Source organism: Corythoichthys intestinalis, chromosome 1 (genome assembly GCF_030265065.1).
Source record: "Corythoichthys intestinalis isolate RoL2023-P3 chromosome 1, ASM3026506v1, whole genome shotgun sequence".
NCBI classification, from domain to species: Eukaryota; Metazoa; Chordata; class Actinopteri; order Syngnathiformes; family Syngnathidae; genus Corythoichthys; species Corythoichthys intestinalis.
In genome coordinates, this window is record NC_080395.1 from 54,364,613 (window position 1) to 54,379,539 (window position 14,927).

General features: G+C 38.7%; 1 protein-coding gene across 2 annotated transcripts in view; it reads right to left on the reverse strand.

Annotated features, from left to right (window-relative positions):
• Positions 1 to 8,637: 8,637 nt before the first annotated feature.
• The window catches only part of galns (galactosamine (N-acetyl)-6-sulfatase), a 56,000-nt gene continuing 49,710 nt past the window's right edge, over positions 8,638 to 14,927 (reverse strand). For both annotated transcript variants that reach the window (XM_057850417.1, XM_057850424.1), the window contains 2 exons: positions 10,014 to 10,131; positions 8,638 to 9,309 (listed from right to left, as the gene is read on the reverse strand). In XM_057850417.1, the coding sequence (XP_057706400.1) occupies positions 9,223 to 9,309; positions 10,014 to 10,131 (205 nt within the window). In that variant the 3' untranslated portion in view covers positions 8,638 to 9,222. The remainder of the gene's footprint in view (positions 9,310 to 10,013; positions 10,132 to 14,927) is intronic.

A 14,927-nucleotide genomic window follows, 5' to 3' on the forward strand; every position in this document is an offset into this window, starting at 1 on the left:
AAATCAACAGTCATGCTTGAAGAGGTAACTACAGCAGCTAAAGAGCACAAAAAAAACCACGGATGTCCATTCCAATTTGAATTAGCAACGGAGGAGCCGCTCAATCGCCGTTTCTGTAAACGAAGCAATCACTATCCAATCGCAGTACCTAATGGCCGGCTACTCGGCCAACCCCCTTATCTGTGGTTGCTTACCTGTCAATCCGAGGCCGTTGGCAATCTTACAAATAGTGACGTATGCCCTTACATATTGGTGACTAATCTTACAACGTTGTATATAGCGTGCAATATGAAACAAAAATAAAACTCAATTTTTAAAATAATACGAATTTATTGGTAATATTGTAAGATATAACATGGAGCAATCAAAGAACAATCAATATCTACAGCTACATCATGATTACTAAAATTAAAAGTGACTTTTGTTCGGTGTTGGGCACGTTGCTTTAAAAAAGTAATTAGTTATAGTTACTCACTACTTCTTCCAAAAAGTAACTGAGTTAGTAACTGAATTACTCTATAGTAAAAGTAACTAGTTACCAGGGAAAGTAATTATTTCCGTCTCTTTAAAAAGAAGTTGTATGTCAAAGAATTTGAAATTTTTTGAGCAGTATTCGAGTCAGTTGAATAGAGAAGAACAGACAGGTAGTTGTGTTATAGAACCTTGTAATATTTATTGCACCTCACCAGTAACAGATTTATCCTACATATGAAGTGCAACAAAAATAAAAAGTAAACAATATAATAAAATAACAGTCAGCAGTAAACAATATAAAGTGAGTATAATCAATTAAATCTAACTCTCACAACCTGAGACAACAGGTCAAGTAGACATAGCCTACTGGACTTCAAGTATTTTGACTTGAAATAGTGTTTATATCTCCACCTAGTAAAGGACAAATATTCCTCTGAATGCCCTGCTATCATATCCCTCTGCATCTGTTTTGCGTGTGTGTGTTTGCCGCACGCGCTGTTCCGGTTGGTGTGTGAAAACACCGGCTCTGATTGGCTTACCATGACACATGACTCTAACCCTCAGCCAATCACAATCACTCCCATCGCATCTATCCAGGTGGTGCATTCAGGTAGCCTCGTCCCCCTACTCCTCCCTTCACCCTCAAAGCGTCTGCCGTCCTCAAGATGGAAGCAGCATTTTTGCTAGCTGACAGTGGGGGATGGGAACGAGGCTAGGATTCAGGTGTACCAAAAACAGAAACGTTAGCATGCTTTGGAAAGCATTGTCTAATTGAATGAGCAGGGACAAACAGCTTGAAGTCATGACAAGTACATGCTGTAATATTCTGATACAGAATTATCTGAGGCTCCCTAAAGTGCACACGGCGCCAATATTGTTTTCCTCACATGATGCGGGAGTGAGTTAGACACGGCCTGCCGAGAGCCGTATGTTTGTGTTAATGTTGAAGTTATATGTGGTATTAAAGAAACAGAGTGCCAGCACGTCCTGTGTGGTATATCTTTGCTAAGAAAAAGCACAAAACAAAACACGTGCGCTATTCTCGAACCTGAATGCACCCCAAGTCATGGATGACAAATAAACTGAGCAGAGTAGACTCGCTACGGCTAGTAGTTTCTTCAATTTATTCAGAGTAAGTAACGCACTGCTTTTGACCGTCAGTAATGGTAACGGCGGAAAAAATAATTAGTTAGATTACCCCGTTACTGAAAAAAATAAGGCCGTTATGTAACGGCTTTATTTATAATGGCGTTATTCCAAACACTGCTTTTGTTATAATTGTTTGGAGAGCTTTTGGCAATTTCTATCATGTCTTGATGGCTGCACTTCATGGCACTTCAGCTCGCAATTCAGTTTGACTTGAAGGTAGTTCGTTAGAGTGTCCAAATATATATTAAAAAGGTCAATTGATAAAATTAACCCACAGATGCAATCTTTGAGTCAGGGGAACATTTATTTTGCTAATTCTGAGAAGTGATCAGCAATAGTTGCTTTTTTTTTTTTTTTTTGCAATTAATTGATAGGTGAAATTATCAAAGCAAAATAAATCTCTATTGACTTACACTAACTGGTTCACGTGATACAACGTTCGATTCAAACCTTGGTTTTCAAAAACTACTAAACAAACACTTTGAAGTGCAAATCCCTTTATTTAAAAAAAAACAAAAAAAAAAACAGTGAGCTATCCAAGAATGGGTCCACTTCTGAGGGACACCGGAGCACCCCTAGACTCAAACTAAAGTATTGTAATATAAAAGTAATTTGGGAAAAAATTGTGAAAACAAAAATCTAAGATATCCAAGGACCGATCTACATCTGAGGCATAATAGACTACCCTAAGACTGGAACCAAAGTACTCTAATGGAATTCTGATGTCTTGGATAGCTCCCTGTTTTTTTTTTTTTTTTTTTTTTTATAAATAAAAAGACTTGTACTCTGAAGCCACTACATTGCATTACCGTAATGCACATAATGCAAACAATGATCCAAATGAGGGACGGCTAGCTTGACTTTGTTCCTTGTGGAGGCTGGCATGACCACGGTAGTTTTGCAAGTTAGCATGTTCACACAGATGAATGCTATGCTAACTATGATGCAGGTCGGACTTTTAGTAGTGTGACGGCCCTGGCCGTTTGTTATTTTCATTTTGAGCAGTCTCCAGTCAGCTGATCCTTGCCTCCGCTAGCTGGTTGCCTCCCCCCCCAACGTGACGTGGGCTGACCGACACCGAATGGGTAGACATCGTAGCCGCTGCTGATTAGCCACCGAAGGATGCCGCCATGTTCAAAAAGCAGCCGTTGTCAATGATCTGGGAGGTCGCGCTTGACAGCATTCGTGCCAGGTACCTCCTTGCCAGCTGTTTGCTTGCCATACATTCGCCTTGCATTCGTTCGCTTGCTTGTTACACTCCTGCTTTTCGGTGAAGTCTTTTGTGTTTCTTCGCTATTAGATCCTTTTCGTTGAGCACTGTACATAAGAGCACTGAAGCCGTAGGGGTAAGCTGCCATTTTTGTTCAACCCGTTTTCTCCTGTTTTGTTTATTGTAGGAAGCCAGGGTAGTTGCTGTCTTTTTGTTCTTTTTTTTAATGATCAGGGTTTAGTTAGCAGGTGTGGTTTGAGTGTAGATTCCTTTTGTTTGTTGCTTTGGCCTGGGCTTATCCTGAAAGCAAGCTTATTTCTTATTTTGTATTCATTTGGCTTGTGTAAATACTGGACTGTCTCAGGAAATTAGAATATTGTGTATTCTAATTTTTTGAGACAGTCCTGTGTATATATACAGGACTGTCTCAGGAAATTAGAATACACAATATTCTAATTTCCTGACTGTCTCAGGAAATTAGAATATTGTGTATTCTAATTTCCTGAGACAGTCCTGTATATATACACAGGACTGTCTCAAAAAATTAGAATATTGTGTATTCTAATTTTCTGAGACAGTCCAGTAGATTTGTGTCCACTTGTAAACGTGTGGCTCGTTTTATGTTGCTCCCTTAGTGAGCCTTCGATTTGGGACGTAACAAGTAGCAAAATTAGTGGTGTTTCCCCTACCTCCACAACAGTGATGTCTTTTTACATTACTTAAAGTGGCTTGTTCTAAACAAAAAAACTTCTAATATTTTTCTTCTTCAAAGGAGATGGAGGAGGCAGCGTGTTGTATTTCTGTCGGTGGTTGTGTGAGTGTGCGTCTGTGTAGCTGCCAGGGAGTTAAGTTATCAGCCAATCAAATGTGTTTGACGGGGTAAAAAAACGGAACGGCAAATTCAGGAAGTAAAAAGGGATAAATTTTAGTCTGAACATAATGAAAATAATTCACTTAATAATTGTAGGGTCGATTCTATTCTTACAACATATGGGAAGACAAGCTAATTACCCATATATATGATGCAAATAAGGTGGGTTAAAAGTTTGTGGGGACAAAATGAGCCTCCTGAAAGTGTTATGTCCCTACCATTCCTATGCAAACCTATGCCCTTGACTGAAATATAAAATACATAATAGGGACTCTCCAGCCAAAAAAGGGTCAATTTTCCACCCACAAACTAATCTTGTTTTTTTTTTTTTTTTTTTTTTAACAGGAAAACAAAATTGACATTCATTTTCAATAACATTATTAATTTTTGGTACATTTTGTAAATAACGATTACTGCCTTAAAGGCCTAATTTTTGTCAGCTACATTGACATAAGGCCCTATTGGTCTTGTGGTTCAGTGATGTGACAATAGCGAAGTAATTTAAGAGCATTCTTACATTGGAATAGGCTTAATTTATGTTGCTTATAGTTATAACAGTGATCTTAACTCCAAATCCACCAGTCCACGGACGGGAACAAATCTGCAAGAGGAATAAATAATGTTTAATGTTTTACGTTTTAAACCCAGCTGAAACTAGCCACCGTTGACGTTCAAGTATGGGGATCAAAAACCAACAGAACGCTGCACCTCAGGGTTGCCAGATTAGAAAGACATTATCTATCCTAATCACACCATAAATATAACCCTCACAGTTCGGCGGGAACCTAAACAACACTGCTGCACCTACGCACTCACTGTGCATACACTCAGGGGTGCTGGAAGTCACTCACAGAAGGGGTTGCTGAGGATCTTTTTTAGTTTTTCCCCATCCAAAACAGCTTTTTCGGTCCAAATTTGTGACATTCGCGCAATGGCAGTACACACGAATGCTGGATAGTCTCCGTACTACTACTAAGCTACTAGGTGCAGAGACAATGATTTATTTCACCTACAGTGTGTGTTGGAGTTTTTGTATTGGAAATTAAAGGACCTGTGTATTATAAAAAAACAACATATGTTTAATTCCCAAAGTTAAATGTGTTAGTTTCAATGTTTTATTAATTTATTTTCAACAACAACAAAAAAGAATCAGCCAAAGCACTTCTTTTCTCCCCAACACCTGGGATGCTGCAGTGCCTTCAGCACCCCACTTCCAAGTCTTTGTGTGCAATAAACAGGCAGTCGGGAGCCATCGACACACTGTAAGGATGGCGCAACACCAATGATGACTCGTGTGGGCTAGGTATAAAGACTTTCAAACAAGTGAAGCAGTGCGCAGCTTGCAGAACGAAAACCCATTCAGTGTGTATGTCGGTCGGGCCGTTCCATAATTGCGCTTTCTTGAGGTTTCCTGAGCTGTGGAGCACTCGAAAAGTGGTTCTCACACCACATTCTTGCTCAAACTAGCTATTTCAATCTCATCCTCCTCCTTGAAATAATAAAAGTCGCAGCTTTCTTGTGCAAATATGAAACATAAATGCATTCGTGCTCAGGACTTTGTTTAGTTTGGCGTCTTACTGTGATTTAACACCGCCCTTCAACTACAAATTACACAAATCGCAGCTTTCTTGTGCAACAATAAAATGTAAATGCATTTGCACTTGGGACTGCATTTCCTTGGGCCGTGGTCTGTCTTTGGTCGCCATGCACTCAACCCACCATTAACCACCCACCCACTCCATTACTGTATAAGGCCTTTGGTGAGAAAAGGTTGTGGGACCACTGGCTAATAACAACCAAAACCTGGGAACACCCATCTCAACAATAGGCCTCCTCATGCATTGACTACAAGATAATAATGGCTATGCGGGCAGTTATGGCAGGTTTGTAATAAGCTGGAAAGGTAACACACACTGCCTCTCGTGGTGGGCACAAAGTACAAGCCCTGCTATTTTTCTAAATTGAAGTGGGAATGAGTAGAGAGACACGCACATGAATTTTGGTGATGATTGATCAAGATTTTAGGTTTTAAAATGAAATTTATGCTATGCTGTCAACTGGATGTCTCTTACAACACTGTTTTCTTCGAAAGCCAAACGCTCCATATTAGAGCAGTTCTGTTTAGTTTTCCATTTTAATTCTTATGACAATGATGGAAAAAAGAGGACTCCATCAGCATCAAAATGCATGTCAAAATCCCTACCTTACTGTAGTTTTCTCTTGTGTTTGAGCGACAAGTCTGCCCTTCCTTACTCTGCTTTTTGGACTATCTCTCCTCAAATGTGTTTATTATTTATATAGTGGTCCGCTTAAGTTGAATCAAAGTTCAAATAATTCTGATGTGCGTTGTCAGTTGTGCAACGTTAAAGGTTTGTCATGTTTTCAATTATACGTTACGGATTTAAGCAAGCTGACCCCAGGCATTAAAATGGGTCAAGGGTTAAAAAGGTGAGAAAGGTGTGGAGGAAATACTGTATGTTCTGGTACACAGTACAACTAGTATTGTCCCCAAATTTTTTTTTTTAGTAATTTAGCAATGAAATTTTTTGATGACCCTTATTAATTCACAAAAACATTTTGGAACACTTAAAATCTTTATTAAAGTACAAATAAACACATAAATAACAATAATTCACAAATAAACAATGAGGTCAAATGAGGATAGCATTAACTAGTTCAAAAAAATGGAATGTAAACAGATTTAGAACACTGACTTTGCCTTTCAAACATGATTCAAAACAATTCTTAAAAAAATATCTAGCATTAATATTATAGTATACTACTATCTATAATAGTGGTATAATAATTATTCATTACCAATCAGATTTTTCATAAAGGGTGTCATTTTAAAGCTATTATTAGTGTAGAATCTGAATTCTGAAGTACTGTATGTGGGATTAACTCCAGAAATCGTTATTTATATGATGAACATGACGTGCTTTTATTTTGAAATGTTCACCAGAGTTACGTTCGCTAAACCGCTAACGGTAAGCTTTACACTCTGCAAAAAAAAGCTCTTTTTGTCATTGCATGTGGTGTCAGTAATCAATTAAAAAAAAAAATCATCTGCAAACGCTGTTAACCAGAAATTTTTCATGTTTGAAGTGTCACCTTTTAACCGCAAGTTTGCGTTTTGGAGAAGACTGCCAATGTTTTATAGCAGGCTAATGTAGGTTGTCTTTTTCCCCCCAATAGCTTTAATGTAGCACTGCTAACGTTGACAGTGTTTAATAGATGTGTTTCCTTATTTTGTATGTCTGAACTTTAATTCTACGGCGTGTTGATGACCGATAAACATCTGTTAAAGGAACTGGAGTCTCATGTGCTGTCAGGCAGCACGCACGCACAACTGTATGCATGCACACACGCGCGCACACTGATTATTATTTACCATGCGATAAATGGACTCATTGCATATTGCGACAGGCTTATCAACTTTAATAAAACATATCGTTAGTTAGTTAGTTATATGGTCTTACAATCTGCCAGCTTGTAATTGTCTCCAGTCGTCTTCCAAAATTACAACTGGGAGACAGCGCTTTAGGTGTTCATTCATGGCTGACGTGCAGCCAAGCTTGGCATTAAAGAGACAGGGCACAACAGTCTATCCTCCTTTGTTTCATTGAAAAAGTCAATGTTTTGGCCACTTTGGTGAAAGGTGAGATTTTCATGCCTGTGACCCTTTCTTTCTTCAAAGATGGGCATCCCAGAATGTGCTGAAAGCAGTCACAAAACACTTTAAAATAATCACTACTAGAAGTTTTTAGCGGCTGAATTTTAGTGGTCATTTTGTTAATGACCCGGACTTCCCTATCAGGTAAGACACACTTGGATTTATCAAGTCCCACTTGTGTTCATTAGTCAATTATGCGTAGTTTTATATTTTGACACCAAGGTACAAATTAATCCATGGAATATATAATATTGGAATAGTACCTCACCGAGAACATGCAGGCTTCACTGCAGACATATGTGTGTCACAGCTTTACAAATTGTCAAATGTGATATAATACAAATAAATAATAATAATAAAAAAAAAAAAAAAAAAAAAACTGTGATTCCTGGATTTTTTTCCCTTTAGACTGTCTCTCACAGTGCACAAGCACCGATCTTGAAAATTTCAAACCCGCCGATCATTTCTAAGTGGGAGAAGTAGCAAAATCGCAGGGTGTTCAAATATTTACTTTCCTCACTGTTTCTATATGGAGGGGACATTTAAAAAACATAAGAAAAATCTCATCTCAAAGCAGATCAGGTCACATTTGTTTTCATACTGCTTCACTTTGGTATTCACAGCTCTTTTGTAATAGTTTCAACCTCTACTGTGATGGCAAGAAATAGGTAACAATGCATGTACAGAAAAACAAAAAACGGGAACTTTTTAGCACTCCAATAAAAAAATTAAAAAAAAAGATTGATGGAAGAAAAATACTTATTCACATTAACTGAAACCTTAAAACACGCCATTTACGAAACAATTGTGGAATTTTCGTTGTTTTCTGTCGCTTAAGAAAGCATTTGTACGGGAGGACGCCATTTAAAGGACGTATTTAAAACATAACTCCATAATTGTTTCTTGAATGGCCTGTTTTAAGGTTTCAATTTCTAAGAATGAAATATTTTTCTTCTATCACTCTTGGTTTTATTGGATTGTAAAAAAGTTCTCGTTTTTGGGGTTACCCTGTATTTCTCTTCAAAACAGCTCCAATTTCCTTCAGCTGTCAAATAATCACAAATGTTAATTTCCTTGCTATTGTGTTGAGATGCATCTGTGCAGTGAAGCGTAGAACAACATTTTTTTTAAATGAAAGAAGCGATTTTATTCAACACATTTTGAGCTAATGACTCAAAACATGATTTCTTGTGAATGTGTGCAATTAATAGATTATGTGTATGTACATTTTATTTTATTATGATCCACAACACATAAAAGCATATTCAAAAGAAATATTTATTGAAATAATTTCATTTACAATTTTGAATTATTTAAGGTGATGAGCTTATCTTTTTGAAGTCGACACATTTCTCAAAAATAAAAAAAAAAGCTAAAATAAGTTGAAGCGGTGAAATACTGTGTAGACCACTGAAAAAGTAAACTCTGACTAGCATTAAGCAAGATTGGTAACGACTCTGTAATGAGGGTCGTAATTTTGAATGCACTGGTGATAAAAACTTCGAAAAAATGTGCAAAAGCATCTCCAATAAGCACCTGTTAAGGAGGAGAATTTTTGACTCATTTTGTCCGTGGTTATATGAATCTCTTTAGAAAAATAATCCCCTAAAGGTGGCCAGTAAATAAATAATCTGACTGGTAGCGGTTGAAACAGATGCTTTGACTTTGCCCTCAGAAATATCGACACGAGTTGCCAGGATGCAACTCTTTGAAAATCACTCATGGACCACCGTAAGTCTTCATACTCCAAATTTTAAAATACTAAATCTAAACAATAAACAAAAACAAATCAAAAAAATTCACATCTGCAGTAAGGCACACGTTGAGGTTTGGCTTCCGTCTCTCTCAGTGCGGCCACTCACACTTCCAGGGAGATGATGTGGGCGCTTTGAGACACTTTCCTAACTTCTCACAGCCAGCTGGAGCCCAGTTCTGAAACACAGTAGTTCCCACATCTCAACATTAAGGTGTGTCATGTACTGTACACTGTTTGTAGTGTAGCATTTCTGTCACTACAATCTGCCTTGGTTATATTAATCAAAAGAACCATTCAATGATTATTTCATAGTAGAAAATTTGGGAAGCCAGTAAAACACGTTTACTCTTCAATATTCACAGATTGCCGACACTTGCACATATTTAAGCTTTCTACAAATGATAACACTATGAATAGTCAATTTTACTTGGCTTGCATTAATTCAAAATTCCACTAGGGGGTAGTATTATGTCACAAATTAATCAACTTCAAAGTTTTAGTGCTCAGGAATATATAGTAAATTGGCTGTTATTCTGTAGTGATTTACTAATGAGGAAGAAAGGCTACCAAAATTCCAGACAGTGAACTCATTAGTTTGCTGAGTCAATATTGTGGATAAGCAGGTTCGATGTACTTTGTATCATTTTGTACTTTTTAAAACATATTTCTTAATTATTGGTTTGTTTTTCTAGTTTTGTGTGAAAAATATATTTTCCCCAAAGTTATCGTTATTGAAATTCTGGGGAAAAGATTGTCCTTCAATTAAAAAAAAAAAAAAAAAAAAAAATATATATATATATATATATATATATATATATATTTATTATTAAGGAGTCTTAGTATTAATAGTGATACTTAATACTAATAGTGCACAATTTACCATCACTGCAAGGTCACACATGTTGAGCTGTGGTATGCCAGCAACCAGCGTCTTCTTATGGTGCTCCACAACCGGCGAGATACGGCCAAGTACATCCTGGTACTCCTTTGTCAAAACACTATCCACACACAAGACACGGTAATCAACAATCAGCTCCATGATACATATTAAATACAGATATCACCAGAGGTGGGTAGTAAGGCATTACATTTACTCCATTACATTTACTTTTGAGAAAAAATGTACTTCTAAGAGTAGTTTTACCATGCCATACTTTTTACTTGAGTAGATTTGTGAAGAAAAAACGCTACTCTTACTCTACACTACAGTAGTCGTTACATTTTTCCTCTTTATTCTACATATTAGATTTTTTTTTTTTTAAATCCAGCGATGCTAACAGTAGCTCTACCAGTTTCACCAATGAGACAACAATAATTACATGACTCCATTATACCAATCAGACTCAAACTTGCAATTCGATGATCACGCCAGCCTGTTTAATCATGTAGCGTCTTTAAAGCATCTTTAAAAATTAAGTATTTGACATAGAGCGCTGCCTTCAACATGACTTAAAAGTGCGGATTTTAACCTCTCTTCCAATTTTTATTTGGCACCAATTGACCATGGAAAACCTGATCCTTTTAATTTCACAATAACTCTAACTGATGAAATCTGATGGAACTTATTATACTATTCAAACTAGGAACTATTTTTTCCACTAGAGGGCCCTCTTTGGATGAACGATGCTTCCTTTCTGTACATTTTTTCTCTCTCGCCGGAATTCAAAGATTAAAAAAAAAAAATCCTTTTTTTTTTTTTTTTGCCTTAATGTGGTGATGTATTAGGTTATAGTACAGTATAATAATATCATTTCATATAGATAACTGCTGAGAAAAAAATATAATTGTCTAACAAAAAAAAAATCAAACATTGTAAGCAGTTACTCACAATATTACTTATTACTTGAGTATTCTTTTCACCATTTTTTTTACTTGTACTTGAGTAGATTTTTTTTAATGAGTACTTTTTCTTGAGTAATATTATTTTAAAGTAACGCTATTCTTACATGAGCCAAATTTTTCGCTACTCTACCCACCTCTGGATATCACTCTTTATTAGTGCTTATTTCTTTGCATCACTAAACCCAAAGATGCCATACAGCTTGATACAGGAAGGGAGGTTTTACAGTATTAGGCCTTTCATATTTAAGGGTCGATACATGTTTTAACACAGCTAATTGGCGACGCTGAGAGCTGTTTGCAACTCGCTTACAAGGAATTTAAAAAGCGCACGCACGCAAAACATAATCCCTCGGTTTATTGTTGCTTTGTGAAAGACTGTTGCAAGTGAAACACTGGCCCGAGTGTGGGCTGTGATGAAACACTGCTGCGATGGTCGAGCTTAACTCATTATAACAGAAAGGGGGCACGCTGCAGCTTTCAAGCACAAAAACACACACGCCGACACCCTGTGGGAAAGCCCGCTCAGCGGGGTGACTGTGGAACTCTCCCCCGTCTCTCAATTACTGATGTTGGACACCAGTGGGCCCCGCACCCCCGTGCATGATTATATTCAGTGTGTAAAACAGAGCCCCCGAAGGCTTTCAAAGGAACGCTGCTCTCAATAGGACCTGTAGGGTTAATGGGCTTTGTTGTGTGTGTTGAGGGAGTGGGCTTCTGGTGGCGTGACACACAGATAGACAAATATCAGCAGTGCAATTACACCCCTGATACACTCGCCGACAGCACCTGTGCCAACCCTCCTTCCGCCCCTCGCCACAAGCCCTGCTTTCTGATTGGCCCCCAGGGACCGTGTGCAAGCGTGTGAGGTGAAGTGTCAATTAGAGTAATAACCCCGGGCCCTGTCCAGCTCACACCTACCCTCCCTGGCCCGATCTCCCACAGGGCGCTCGGGCTTCCTCCATCAACCGGCACCTGCTCCCTCCCTCCATCCTCTCGGCTTTGACTCGGCTACGCAATTAGAAGAGTGCTCGTGCACTGACTGCAATTAGTCTCTCTCGCACTCGCTTCATGTTTGTCATCAACTAACGACCGTGACCCTTCCTTTAGAGGTGGGGGGGATTATGCCAGATCTCAGTTGAAAAGCAGATGAAATTTTCTCCACTTATCTGCTGGTCCTGATTCCCATCAGTGAAGGGGGATATTCATTCCGCTGCTATCTGTGCTCATGATTCATTTTCCGATAAGCGATAGAGCAACTTAACACTACGTGAGGAACTGTTCGGCTTCTCCGAGAGGGACGTCAAGCGAGGCAAAACACAAAAGTTTGCCATTGTTGCGTCCACGCGTGGGTAACCGTATTGAGCAAAGCTCCGCATGAAAATCTAATTATATCATTTGTTTGTGTCTCTTGTGCAAACAAATAATGAAAAGCCACCGTCAGCGCAGCTCATTACCATGACTATAACCCTTAGCTTACTGGTGCACCGGAATAATAAGCAGGCTTTATGCAAATGGACTCTTTTGATTTATAATTTATGGCACCCAAGGGGGGGGCGGGGGCATTGCTCAGGTGTGTCGCCATGCCGATTACTGATTCATAACACTATTTCTGGAACACACACACATGCACGCACAATCAAGAACACAGTGGCAGACGGTGGGGGAATTGAGGAGACAATCAAATGCATGTGTCCTGCCTAGCCCCTCCCTTCCAACAGCCACCCCCACTTCCTCCTCCCTAGTGGAAATGGAGCACTTGGGTGAGGACTATTGATTGGGGACACAGGCGCTTGGCGGTAGGCAGCAGATGAGGCCAGACGGAATGGGCCTGCCTGCAGCACGAGAGCTGGGACTCCAGATGTGTTAACTTTCAGACCTCAGGTCGACCTTTTATAGGGCAAAGTGGAAGGCAGGAAAAGGCTCGGACCATGTCCAGTGAGGCGCTGGACTTACAGATTTTGGTTGGCAAGACGGTGCATTCAAGCCTCTTGAGAACTAAAGAACAAAGTCCATCTCTGAACTGTGAGGTTATAGTTTGTAGGATGTATGTTTTGTACTCTCTGGCCCACAGCAGTAGTGAAGGCATGTGTGCAGACAGGTGCTGCATCATTTTAAGTGGCTCTTTAGGTGTGGGCAGAGATTAATGGCAGCCCAGCAGTCGGTCCAGCTGCGGCAGCGAGGAGCACACACATGTACACACACTTAAAAAAGGATGGGGCAGAATGCTCCCTGTGGATGCAGAAGGACAGTCATTGAGAAGGGAAGTGGCAGAAACTCTTAGGAAACAGTTAGGTGGATGGAAAATGGATAGATTAGAGTGGACATAAAACAGTGGAGAGGTGTGACCTTGTGTTTGGAAAGTCTTGCCTGCGCTTTGTTAGAATGAGAAATCTATGCACTCACTACATGGCAACACATTGATTGCTTTTTTTTTTTTTTTTGAAACAAAAATGAATATTTTATCATCCAATCTCACTTCAGAGCCGAAAGACAGATGGACTAGAAACAAGGACAGAAAAAAGAAGGCGCAAAGAAGCAAAGGGGGCAAGGTAAGGTCAATCTGAAATAGCAGAGATAATCATTAAACACACAACTTGGCTAAAATGGTTATGACACTGGGTGTAGCAATTAAAACATCACAGCCAATGAGCAGTGCATATATTGACATCTATACCGATCAATTATGCACGCACAGTGACCGAAAAGCCAATGGAAAGCATGGCACAGCAAGGCGCGACTTCCAATAAAAACTCTTGCTGCAAAAGCAAACCCTAACATAAGTAGAGTACACTCGCATGTTGACCAAACCCCCCCTAAAAAAAAGTCACCCTTCTAAATAAGAATTTTTAGTATATATGCTACAAAATGAAGTATTCTATTTTCTGCATTTTGTATTGTATTTTAGTTTTAATTACCACATTACTCTGTTTACATGCAGTAGAGAGGGATCTTATAGCAGGTTAGTTTAAAAACATCCATACAATGAAAAGTATTGGGGGCAAATGTTGGGTCGTTATTTTTGCACACAATATCATGAAAATTTTTGCTGATCTCATTGGAAAATGGTTTTGTCCATGAAATGAAAAATATTCCCAGGTGAGTACCGTAATTTTCGGACTATAAACCACTACTTTTTTTCCTTCTTTTTGAATCCTGCGGCTTATAGTCCAGTGCGTCTTATTTGTTGATTTATTTGGGTTAATAGGTAACACATGCCTTCTAGCATGCACTGCAATGCTACAGATGTAAATTACAATCAGAATTCATGTTCTGTGCTAATTATTTATTCAGTTACTGTTCCAGTTGTTTAATTAAATACTACTTATGGTATTTGGTAACACTTTATTTGACAGTGGCGTCATAAGACTGTCATAACACCATCATAATTATGACATGACACTATCATGAGCATTACTGAATGCTTATGACGGATGTCATTAAGTGTCATCCGGCAAATTATGCTACTAACTTCATTTATGTCCAGCTCGGATCTTTTAAATCCATTCAAAAGGGAGATAATTTGCCGGATAACACTAAATGACATATGTTATAAGCATTCATTAATGCTCGTGACAGTGTCATGTCATAATTATGATTGTCTAATGACAGTCTTAGGGCGCCACTGTCAGTTAGTGTTACCAAATACCATAACTAAGAATTAATGAACGACTGGAACAGTAGCTGAATAAATAATTAGCACATAACATGAATTTTGATTGTTACTTACATCTGGAGCTCTGCAATGCATGCTAGGAGGCATGTTGGACAATAACAGTGTTGACAGCACGTGGCACCAAGGTTGACTGTCTCCCCCAAGGGAGAAGTGATGGCCAAATGAAGCTTTTTGAAGCAATCAAGCTTTCCAGCCAATTCATTCAAAGCTTCATGGTGGTTCATTTGGTCTTATGACAGTCGTATGATGCCGCTGTCAGATAAAGTGTTACTGGTTAAT